General features: G+C 30.8%; 1 protein-coding gene and 1 long non-coding RNA gene across 3 annotated transcripts in view; one reads left to right on the top strand and one right to left on the bottom strand.

Annotated features, from left to right (window-relative positions):
* Positions 1 to 13,315, top strand: part of LOC129977480 (homeobox protein cut-like 1) — an 826,328-nt gene that overhangs the window by 277,623 nt on the left and 535,390 nt on the right. For both annotated transcript variants that reach the window (XM_056090683.1, XM_056090600.1), the window contains exon 2: positions 10,651 to 10,761. In XM_056090683.1, coding sequence (XP_055946658.1) covers positions 10,651 to 10,761 — 111 coding nt within the window. The remainder of the gene's footprint in view (positions 1 to 10,650; positions 10,762 to 13,315) is intronic.
* The window catches only part of LOC129980807 (uncharacterized), a 240,026-nt gene that overhangs the window by 14,257 nt on the left and 212,454 nt on the right, over positions 1 to 13,315 (bottom strand). The gene's annotated exons all lie outside the window — the stretch shown is intronic.

Below are 13,315 nucleotides of genomic sequence, written 5' to 3'. Positions count from 1 at the left end.
TTCTATAATACTCATTTCAATATTCTGGATATAATTGTTTTATTTTTTATTAATAATATATAGTATATGAAAAGTATAATAAATATTTCCTTTGGTGGTAAGAAAAAATACTGAACATGTTTAAATAACAAACACTAACATCGAAAAAAATCACTATAGATTTATTAAAAATATGTAATTAATACATTAATACGGGTTAAACAATTCGATTTAGGGTTACTTAGGGTAACAGGAAATGAATTTTGCAAATTTTATTATTTTCTTCGATTTAAAACGTTCTTATGAGATGGAAAATTAACTTGTAATTTATGTTTGCATAATCATGTTCTAGAGAAGTTATTAAATGATGCTTATTTTTACAAATGAATTAAATAACCAGTCTCAGTTATAGTGACATTTACATTTTCCTCGACTCGTTCCCAGTCATTCCAAAGACTATGAGACTGGGAGTAGATTGGAAGTACCTATTTCGACGTCTGAATAAATTGATTTGAAAAGAGTATATTTGAGATAGAAACTACTATTCCTTGCTTCAAAATTTTTCTGGGCCATTCACAGCTTTCTCAAATTATTGTCTTTTTACTGTTTCAATAAAAATGCATGCTGTTTCATAAAATATGGCATATAAAATTACATATCTATTTAATAACTTCAATTTGCAATTTATAGTCATTCTATCCCTATAAATCATATTGGTAAAAGTCGTGAAATTAACTTTCATAAAAGGAAAAAAATGGCAGAACGTTATGTCACACGTAAAGGGAATGCATGAGATGTAGAAACTAACCTAAAAATGTATAAGAACTAGAAATTCAATTCAATTGTAGAAGAGAGAACTTCCATTTCAAATAGAACATTCAATCTTAAATTTGTCTAATTTTTCTCAGATATTTACGATGTGTGAAAAAATTTACTCAGAGATAGTGCCAAGCAGAATAAATTTATCTAAGTCTCAGAAAACGTAAACTGTCATTAATCCTAAAGCAAATTTTGATTTGATCAAACTGATGATCTTTAAACCTGTCACGTTGAGTTGACCACTTTTAAGTCCGTTGATCCCTCAAAGGAACGCATAATGGATATAAATTCTGGGACCTTCATCATAATCGATCAAATTAGATATATTTCTTAAAAATTAATCATGGATGATTTGAAATGTTACTTTCTCCATTTCCACAGCCTCCATTTTTTTTATTGTAAAGAGTCACAATCATCAACTTCAAATACTTTTTTAAACATAATGTTTCTTTCTTTCTTTGATGTCAGATTTCTAGTTTTCTTAATAAATTTTATTGGCAGGATCGAACACCATTTTGTTCATAACGAATATCACTCCCTATCTTATAATAAAATACACGAAATTATATAAAATACACGAAAATTTTACTACGTTAAATACCTATTTATAATCACCCCATGATTAAAATTTTCAAGGATAAATAAGAACCATTTCCTGTTTCTCAGGGGAATGTCCAAAAATAAAAATTAAATCTTACATGTAACTGCAAAATCCTTCAGATCCAAGAAATATGTAACTTCGCAACTTAACTTGCAGTATCCTATTTGCGATGTAAAGAATAAATAAAAGAGTTTGTGAAAGTTTGATTTTTTTTAAGACGGTTGCAACTAGAGTAAACAAACCTTACAAAATGGCACTGAAAAAAAGCAAGAAAATGTTTATCGTCTTTTTCTAGATTGCCTTAGCGAAGTCACATAACTCGCTAAAACATAGCGTAACATTCCCAATTTCCCTAACTGACTTCATTCTTATTATAGTAATTATTCATTTAATTCTTTTTCATAAGAACTAAACGACTTTATTTATTACTAAAAATCGTCTTATTACTATTGAATTTCTAAATTTTTTTAAAATAATTCTTAATAATATTAGTAAAATTATTAAAAAATCAGGTTGGTTTAGTTCTTAAAAACCCACATTGAATTAATCAAGCCATAAGTTTATGAAATAATATAATTATTTATATATTAAATTTTAGTTTGAAATTTTGATTTCATGAATTTTTTACAATGATTTTTTAAAATTTTTTTATTACCCTTAAGTGTTTTATTTTTATACAGTTATTAAAAACCTATATTCTGTCATAAATATGTATCCAATATTTAAATTGTTCTATACTACATTTAAATGCTTTTGCTGTTCGCTTTTATTTTATTCTAAAAATTATATCTCGACTCTAATATTAATATTTTTAATATAAATTTATATTTATCTTATATTAATATTTATATAATTTTCATGATGTATTTCAATAATTCAATATTTTTTATAAGCAATTAACACAATTTATTATCTTCTAATAAGTAATTAATTATGGCATTGATGTTATTTAATAAATTTTTAGGGACACGAAATTGATCCAATATCGATTCGAATTTCGTATAATCGATCTTTTTGATTTATATTAAACGAACTTTACATATAAATCGTAAAGCTTGAATACTTAGAAATAATAATCTAAATATTTAAAAAGTAATTTCGTTTTACATGAAATGCATACATTTAATTCTTTATGTTACACGCTTCTTTTCTTTCTTTTTTTTTACTAGGTGTGATTTATTCTTGCGAGTAAATGATTTTTAAGAATATCACGTGCCTTCTTTTTTTCATAGTTGCCATGTATTCTGAAGAAGTGAAATAAAAATAATAAGACTAAAACTTTATATATCTATATAATTATCAAAAAAGATATTCATAAATATCATTCATTTTCCTCACCAAAGTAAATGAAAAAAAAAAAATTGGTATCATTGAATCCACATGTTTGTAAATTAAGAGTTCCAAATTTATATTGTCTAGCTATTTTTCAAATATTTGTCAATATTCATAAAAATAGAATCTTATCATTAAAAAATTTTTTGTTAAAACATAAAAAAGAAGTATTGATATTTGATATTTTTTATTATTAGTAATTCATATTTATTTCCTTCATTCAAATTTTTAAACATGGAATCGCAACCAAAGAAGGCCATTAAGGAACTTCTGAAAGAAAATCTTTTTAAAATCTAGTTTTTAAGTCGAAAAAAATATGTATATCAAGAAACACTATTAGCTTATATACTGTTTGCATCGTTTAAATATTTCCACATTTCTGGAGGAACATGCATATAATAAATTCGCGATTGTTATAAAGAACTTTTATATTCATTATTAGCATTTTCTGCAGAATAAAATGTTATATAACTTTTCACACAGCATTTTATTTGAAATGTTCACCTTTTTCTGCCCACTGAATACGAAAGGTAAGAAGCTATTCCAAGACATTTCTTTTCAAATCCTATCAACTGAAAGATCATCTTTGCCCTTTAATACAAATGTTAGTTATCAACTTAAGACAAATTTTAATGAGACAAAAAATAACGAAAAGCATGAACGACAAGTTTATAACAAGATGTTGAACTTTTGTCACAAGAAATGAGTAAACTTCTTCACTTTTCAAGCTGCCGCTTTTGCTTAAAATCGGGTGTTAGTTGATCACCCCCTCAAAAGTTCTTCTCAGTGTTGGCGTGAACGAACGATTTATTTTCTGGACTTGTTATGGAATTTTTTTTTTTTCCTTCTCACCCACATTATCATACTAATTACTTGCCAGCTTGGTTGGGGATTAAACCCTCCCGGGAAAACGAAAAGGCTCTGGAATGAAATACTTTATTAATAACCGCAAACTTAGTGGCGCGACGATTGTTTCGGACTTCTTCAGTTCACACCCCCAACCCATTCCCTACCTCCCATTCTGACTCCACTTTTTTGTTTCTCAAGTAAATCCTCCCCCTCCTTCCTTGAAGGTGAAGAGGGTTTTTGCTCCGATAAACTTTTCACACCTTCCTGGACTCAGGGGGCAAATGGGAAAGGGAAACTAGTGAAGTTCACCTCCCCCTAGAATCCATCTGTCACGTGACCATTCAAGCGATGACTGTTTTTTTCTTTGTCTTACGTGATATTCGTTGCGCATGCTCCCAAATTAGTGTTGTCAATGCTATTATTTTTTTAATGGCGCCATTTTGCCTCAAGGCTGATTCGCAATTTTTCCTCGGATGAGATCTGTTTAAACACGTAATTGGAATTCGGTGATTGCATTCTTAGTGTTGAAATTAATATGTTTTCTGAAGAACTTGAGTAATTTAGGCTAATCACTTTCTTGACCCTGTTTTTCGAGTTCAGAATATGATATTCTACTTTTTTTCCATTTTTAAATGTACTTCAATTGTATTTTTGTAATTATTATTCTTCAATCAAGAAAAAAATGTTAATTACTTTTTTTATTTTAAATGAACATCAGGTAACTAGAAGAGTTTCTCAATATAGTTTAACACATAATGGTTCGACATAAAAACTTAATTCTTTCCAATATATTTTATATTGTCATTATGTCATTATTGTTATTATGGAACTCTTTTAAGCTCATTATATTTTTTCATCATCTCTAGTCATGGACCTATTTTTTTAAAAAAATGATTTATTAGTGACAACATTTTTCTGACACTGATCGGCAGAATAAACTAGCAACTTCTATAATATATGTTATTTTTAAGAAACTGAATCTTTTTGATTAATTGAAGGATATTTGCATTAATTGTGCAAGTCACACACAAACACAAACGAACCAATTTATCTTATCAGTTTTTTTTAATCGCTACATACTCTCAATATTTTTTTAAGTAGAATGGGACTCTTAAGTAAAAATTTCCCTTATATATTTCTATGGTATTCCTATGAGGATGAATACAATTCAAATTGATTACTGAGTAATCAATTTCTATAGGAAAATTGATTACTAATTCAGATGATTAAGGAAATTAGGTATTGGTAATGTTTAAACTACATTTGTTTTATACAATATCTTTCCATTTCTGAAGGATTATGGGGATGGAAGTTCCGAAGGATCTCTCTCTCTCTCTGTGTATGTGTGTGCCTTGCATGCGTTCATATTTATTTATTATTCTCGTTTCCATCTCATTTTATTCTTTCTGTCAGTTAAATAATGATGAGTAGAAGAATTTGCATTCAAATGATACGAAGAATTAATGTATAATTTTAATAAATTAGTTTTAAATCGAGTAGCTCAATCATAATTTCAGCATTCGGATATAAATAAAATAAATCAACTTCGTTGTAAGAAATGATATATATAATGCTTCCCAACTAAAATTAATTATAATTTTAGCTTTTATGAAAAAGTTTCCTATCGTATATGCATATAATATTGCATTATTTCAGACGATCAAAGGGAGTATTATTTGTAGCATAAATGGAAAAATCATAATTAATCTCCTGATCTTTCCGCCTATCATCTAATCTGCTCATGTATACTCATTCCTTAAATAGAAATCAAAATTGAATCATGGAATTAAGGTATTAATATTTAAAAAAATCAGATCATATTACATTCAACTTTGGATGCAGTTAGCATAATTAATAACTGGAATAATGAATTTCTTTTCCGCCAAAGAATCTCAAATGTTGTATTATAGCAGTTTAGACATTATTTAGTAAGTATCGATCATTACTTCCTTATTCCCGATAGCTAAAATTGAAGTGAAATGAACGTAACATGAAAAACGTCTATTTATGATAAGTCAGAAATAAAGCAACCCCCAACAAATTGTTTAAATTCCTGCTTTCATTTATGATTATACCTTTCAAAAGTATTTTTTGCTATGGTTGCTATGGTTTGCATTCCTGAAAAATAATTTAATCAATAAAATGACTCATGAAGTATGGTGTTGGTACATGGATAATCTACTAAGCACTGACTCGTATATAACTTTTTCTTGTTGAAAATCATCAAAATCTTCTATTAATTTCTATCTATCGATTGGTGTGACTAGCATGCCAAAGAGTCGACGAAAGAAGAAAGAAAAGAAAAAGAAAGAAGAAAAAAAAAAAACGCATCTTATCTAAGTATCGCCAATCACACATCATATGATCCCTCCGGGGCATCCATCGTATCCTTTTGCAATTAAGTCTTTTACATTTGTCAAGACACAACACCGCGAAACTTAATTTTCAGGGCTATTACACTTCTAGATGAGTCTCGGCGTGCGCCGTACCGCAGTGGGGGCCCGCGGGCGACAGTCGTGCCACGCCTTTAGGCTGAGGGTGGTCCACTTTTGATAATCTTTTCTTTTTAATAGGTTACTCCGCCTTTTTTCTGCGCCGCGCATCAGCTCTGATTTTTCACTTCTGAACAGTCTACCTGACAAGCCGAAGTTATTAAAAAAAAGTGGAGGGGGGGGGGGGTCATTATCACTTGCTCCAAGACGTGACATTATTCGTGCAGGACCCTTGTTCCAAGAAAAGACCATCCGTTGCTTGTCACCCTGAGTTACGCATTATCATTTAGACGATTTTTGAAGGGTAAAGGAGGCAAGGTGGTTAATGAATTAACAACATCCATCTATTTTAGTGAGGCGTTCGATCATATCAGGTTTAAATGAATTTTCTTGTCGGTCATTATTCGACACTGGCGAAGCTGTCGGGATGATACTCAACTGCTAAAAAAAACTGAATAATGATCAAGTTTGACAAATTTAAAGGATTATAAGTAATCAATGGATTGATTAGGGGGCTGGACCACACAAATAACTTAGGAATTAAAAGTCGAAAAACTTTACCGCCATAAATAAAACTCAAACAAGAGTTGATGGATTACTTCTCAAAATGTCTATTTAATTAAACGTTGTAAAAGATTGTTCCGAATATTAATCAGTATCTTCTCGTATTATTTTCACACGTGAAAATATGACCTCCAGCAGAAAAATCTAAAAATAAAGAGAATGTAATTTAGGTATTTTAATATCGGTTTTTCAATGATGAGCTGAAGATAGATTATGTTTTATTAAAATACAGATTCATTAAAATCGCATGAATCATTTTTTATAGTTCCAGTAATAAACTCTAGAAAATGAATATTGTTTCGCTGAATATCAATGCACTTTTATGAATTTCAGAGTAAACCTAAATTGCGTTTTCCAGTTAGAAGAAATATATAAAATAGCAATTAACTTGTACCTACAAAGCGAACGAGGATTTAGATGAGGAATAACTTTCATGACTTCATACATAATATACTCTTAAATATCAAATTAAAACTTTTTTAGTACAATTGCTGGAGATGATAAATGTCACAGGATTTTGGGCCTAGAAGAGATAAGATTTATCATTCAAATCCTGCGACGGCAAAATTAAATTCTGATAATTAAAACAATATTAAAATAGTGTTTTTAATGTAAATTATGATATAAGGGAATTGTATATTTGTTAAGTGTTGCTTGGTGTATTAATATTTAAAAGAATAATCCTGAGTCACTGAAATTATTTGGAATAATGAGCTTACATAAGAATATTGTACATTATTATTTCTCTGCTCTAAAATCCAGAATTATTATACTACATTTGATTTTGTTTTTATGATTAACGTATGATCGTATGACGTGAATCTTGAAATAATTCAGAAGATAAATATTAAAATGTTTAGAATGCTTCGATTTATCAATTACACAATGCACCTCTGTCGTATTAAATTGGACTTGAGAAGCATCAAATTAAAAAGCTATTACTCTTGTTAATGTAAATTCATTTTGTAAAAAATCGCACTAATCCAGTAGGCAAAAGTTTTCTCCATTTTAATAAAAAAAATCAAAAATGTTCTTAAACAAAGCAATTAATTTAAATTACATCAAATGCATTTTATTATGACTTTTTATTTAAAAAAATCACCAATTTTAATTATAAATTCTTTTAAAATTAAAAAAAAAATCTCCAATTACTAAAAATAATACTTGTTTGTAATCAAAGTGGACAATTTAATTTTTTCAATCCTTATTTTAAATCACAATAAAATCAAAAATATTTTTTCAATAATTCTCCACATATATGATGAAAATAATTACGATAAAATTTAATGCCATCAAGCGTAGATTTAACTATATTGTATTCGAGCTTCATAAAAACCTGAAATCCTTTGAAAATTAAATATTTCAGAAACAAATACCTCAAAGGTAATGAAAAGTAAGAAAACAACCGAAATTAAGACGTTAAAACTCTCATCGTTTTCTGCGATGACAGATCTGCTGTCAATTCTAATCATAATAAAAATAAATTAATTATTCTCTCTCGGCGTTTCAAAACCCAAACATTCCTAATACGATTATTCGAATGACTTTGTAGCGTGCAAATTGAGCTTAGAAATAATAAAAAAAGAAAGAAAAGCTTTCCTCAAAATTAGGAAACATAACGGTTCCGAACACAGTTACAGTTATCGTTTAAACCTAAAACATATGATGGAAAAAAAAGGGAAAATTCTCCCCACTTTCTGCAATCTCTAGGGTAAAAGCCAATTTCATTTCAGACCCACGCGAACCTCGGATAACTTAGCGGGAATACGCGTTCTGAGCAAAACTAATTTTAGTCCGTCATGATCTGTTTTTGCGGAATGCGGTGATTTTGTTCAGCTTATTGGCAAAATGTTTCTTCGTTGAAGTTTTCGTGTAAAGTGTAACTCAAAGTATGATGGCGGCGATCACTTCTCGTGGGGGAAAAGGGTTCTTTCCTGTTATAATATGCAAAAGTTAAAATGGAGAAACGGGAATAATAAAAGAAAACTTCAATAAGGTCGGCCCCTTACAATGATTCCAACACGCGAAGACCCGTAAAGGCAGTCAAATAGGACCCACCGCCTGCCAGGAGAGAAAAGAATCGTTTGCTCGATTGGCGGAATAAAATTCCGAGTCGGAAGTTTATTTTTTTAATACTTTTCTGCAAATGGAAATGGCATCGAGTAAGTAAATAGGCAACCTTTATTCCGAAACAAATAAAATGAGCAGCAATGCCGGAACGTAGACATTTTAAATTCGTCACGAAATGTTGTCCCGACACTAGTTAAATTTCGCTTCTAGACGTAAGGAAAATTCTTTACCGAGGGACTCCGTGCGATATGTAATCGTGGTACAAATTTCTGAGCAAATACCTTGCATTGTGGGGGGGTCACCGTTTTTGCATTCAATCTAGCTTCCCCACACCCCCGTTCGGATTCAAAGATCATTTATCTTTCAGGGTGCTTTTGGGCTAGACATCTTCATTAAGAAGAAACACAAGAAACTTCGCGTATAAAGGTGAGTGGAAGGTAAAAAGCTGGAGAGTTGCTTCTTTTTTCAGATTCATTTGTTTATTATTCCAGGGGAGAAGCTTTTACTTTTGATTAAAAAATGCTTCCGCATAAACGATTTAATGGCGTGATTTCTTGATTTGTTTTTTACCTTTTTGTGGCTTTTTCCTTTCATTTTTAGCTTTTGATTAAAGTATTCTGTAGCCGTGGTGGGAAGTCCCCCCCCCTTCGTTTTAAAATATTAGTCTATCACGATAGTTTTTTTTATGTGTTATTCCACCACCACATGTCAGATATTATACGAAGAATTGAGACGGTTTGAACGATAATTATTTTCCGCTAGTGATTAATTGCATTAAAATGCATTACATTAAAGTTATTATTATTTGAGTTCCGAAGCAGGAAAGCAGGCTGGAGCTTCTGAAATAGCTTCGCTTGGAAATTTATAACTCGAGCGTTCATATTTATTCGCCATAATGGGTTTAATTTTAATTCAAATACCAGACCTTTAGAAACGAAAGATGGTACGCTTAACTTTGAAAATCTTCAAACAGTTTTAGCATCAAACATCGTAAATTATATTAATGCTTTATAAAAATTTTGGTTATGAAAATATACTGCAAAATGGAGTTATTTAAATTTCTACAACTTTGGCAATTCTTTTCATAGGATTGACAGAAAAGTAGCATAATTTATTATTTAGAATTTCATTAATTAAACTGTATGAATTACTCTAAAATCTTCATTTAAAAAGAGAGAAAAAAGACATTTGATAAATATTTAAGTTTAACAGTTTAATATTATACGTTCTTTACTTCAGTTATCATGCATTCTTTATATTATTAATTTTATACAACGATTCTGAGTAAGTTATCAGAATTTATGAAAATGCCATTGTTTTTATATTAAATAAATATTTTGGTATTTAAATATTTAAATATCAACATTAAATATTTAAAGATCAATATAAGTAATTAAATATTTATTTAGGCATTAAAACTATTTAATTTTTATAATAAAATCCCATGTTTAAATTAAAATCAGATAAAAAATGGTATATTATGTTTTTTTTTTCCATTTAAATTCAAATTCATTTCCATAACAATTATTAAAATATAATTTTTTTTTATTATTCTGAACTTTTTTCCATTAATTATTCAAAAATGTTTAAATGATTTTGTCTTTGTTCCCACTTGATTTATTAAATTCTAATCTTCGCAGTATTTACAGAAGAATTCAACATTATTTTAGAATAGAAAGACGACATGAATCATACAACTTAGTCTTAAACAGTTGAATTAAAATTTGAGTAATATACTTTATTGATAGTTTTTTTAAAATTTCTTATCTTATTGAAAAAGTTCCTACATTTCTTTTAGAGTAAATTATTTAAAATTTTATAACAGTGCTCATTTTATTTTAAAAACTCTCGAAGTCACATGAAAAGAAATGAATATTTTTGCAAACGCTTTTATTATAAGTTCCACAGGCATCATCAGTAATTCAATTTTATGTATTCTTACAGAAAGCCCTTGATGTCACTGCTACAGAGTTGGCCAACAGACAAGATGAGAGTGACAACTCCAGGAAAAAACTCGTTGAGCTCAGCAGAGACTTCAAGAAAAACTCGACTGAAGTAAGTCCTTTTCAGTCCTTTCCAAATATTTTGATTTCAATGTTTTACGATTGTTATTTTATATGTCATAATTACCTAGTGTGATGAAAGCCGAATAGTCTTCTTGTTTTCAACAAAGCCATGCAATCGTCGAAAAATTCAGACTGAATTTATTTTCATTTTCATTTTGCTGATTTATGTACTTTAAAATAAAATGTCTTAATTTCACCTCGATTTTCCTTTTCATCTTCATTAATCGCTTTGTGGAATAGTATACATTCATAAAGCAGGCAATACAACAAAACGATTAAATTATATATTTCCTGACAAGTTAGGTAAAAGAAAAATATCGCAATATATAAAATCATGAATTGTATTCTAAAAGGAGGCAAGAACACAGAAATATGATAATATGGATTCAGTTATCTTAGATTATAAAAAAAAGGGGAAAAAAGTGTACAAATGATATATGCAAAGGAAAAAGCAATTAGTAATACCGTTGTATGGAATTATGCTTGGTTTCCTTTCGGATATTGTTTTTAATGTTTTAGAAATAAGTAAAATGAATTGAATTAGATTAGAATGAAAAGGAAACTCCTCGAATTTAAATAAATTAAATTTATTTCAACAAATTTGAAATGAAGTATTTCAATAAATTAGAGTGAATTATTATTAAAATAAATTTGAAAAACAGAAAATAAAGCTTTATTTTTGAAATTTCATAAACGCACAAATAACATATGGTATTGCATGTTTATACTGCTTGTATTATAAAATTAGATAGCAATCAGAAGTTTATTCCTGAAACACTTATTAATTTTCTGTTAACGGCCGGATTTTTGTAAAAGCAACGAAGCTGGTTGAAAAATAATTCTTATGAACAGAGATAACTGGTCTAAGAGTTCTCAGTTGTAGTCGACTTTCTAATAATACTCGAATGATTTAACCTCCACCAGCCATGAATGAATTCATCGATAAACTTCGTCAACATCTTCCAGATTTAGAACAATCCAATATAAAATATCTCCTAAGCAGCATGAGTCGGAAAATATGGATGCATCCCTCAAATCCATTTCGTTTCATTCGTCCACATCCCTCTCCCTTGCCTTGTACACATATCAATGAATAATCCCCTCCAACAAAAGACTTAATAGATCATCTTAGTGGCTAGAGAAAGGGGTAGTTCTCTCCTTCGGATATTCTATTCCTTGACAAGTGGAAGAAAGATCATCCTTCCCCAAGTCGATTCAGTCATTAACATCCCCAACCGGAAATTTGGTTTGTTTAAACGGGAAAGAGAGCGAGAGCAAAGCATCAGAAATTTATAGCCGGGCACGAAGCCATGCATGATTTGCCAAATCCGGTTCGCCGGATAACTTTCAAACCGAGAGAGGGGGTGCAGGAGAGGGGGCAGAGGATGCTTGCATACCAATGAATGACGGAATGAATAGCCCTTTCTCGCTGAGGAAGGGACTTCGATTGTAGTCAGTGTCATCGGTGCGTGGTATTACCACGTGTGTGTTAATGATCTATGGGAGGCCTTTGCCGTTTTGTGCCTTCGGACCGGGATGCATTCATTTCTGCTGCAACATCCTCCGCCCCCCCCCCTTTTAAAAGGCTTAAGAGTAACTATTTCGCCTCGTTTCTGGAAAATGAAGGGGGACGAGAGACGACTGCCAACCAATGGCAGCTTTCTTCCAGGTCATTCTCTCTATTCCTTGTAGTTAGCCGAGACTTTCGGTTTCAGAAGAGTCATTTATTGCTTTCCGTGCGAGTTGTTCCTTTGTCTTGCGGACCCAAACATGGCCGCCGACGCGCCGTCGTCCATTGGCAAGTCAGCGAAAACATTTAATTACTCCCTCTCGCACAATAGTTGACGATGTTTTATTCATTAAGAAGAGAGCCCGGTGGATACCTTGGAAGACTTCAACACCCCTCTACCACTCGCCCGCCTCGCTGCTTGTCTTCTGGAACTGTCCCCTTCTCTCTCCCCTCTTCGTTGCTTTTCCATGGTTATCCGTTCAACCAGAAGAGTGTTCTCCCCGGAATAATGGACCACCCTCTATTCGTCCACTCGTTCTGCAGGTAAAAGAAAACGTGTGTGCCTCCGAAGATACGCGTGCCAACCAGATTAGCAAAGAGGATGGAGCAGATTCTGGAATTACGTTCGGATGAGAAGATGAAGAGAGAATATTAGGCGGGGTCGTTGCAGACGACAAAAGGGGTGGACGAAGAACGAATAGGGGAGGGGAGATGTCGATCTTCCCAAAGAGTAGAACAAATGCAGATGGGAAAAATAAAGTAGATTATCAGCAAAAATGACAGAAATCTTTTCTTCAGTTTAAAATACCAGACATAATGCTCTCATTAGCACTTTTTTAGGGATTCAGCATGAATCTGTTGGAGATGCTATTATAAAGGGTTAAATTTGGATGTAAATCCATCATCTTCTTTTCAAAATGATGCAGTTACTATATGTAAATGAAAATTTTCATATGATCAACAAAAGAAAGAGTGACAGAAACTTTGATGACAGTTACAATGATAGTTAAAATAGTTTTACCATACTGAACGG

The sequence above is a fragment of the Argiope bruennichi genome, chromosome 1 (genome assembly GCF_947563725.1).
Source record: "Argiope bruennichi chromosome 1, qqArgBrue1.1, whole genome shotgun sequence".
NCBI lineage: Eukaryota > Metazoa > Arthropoda > Arachnida > Araneae > Araneidae > Argiope > Argiope bruennichi.
This window is presented reverse-complemented; position numbering and strand designations above follow the sequence as displayed.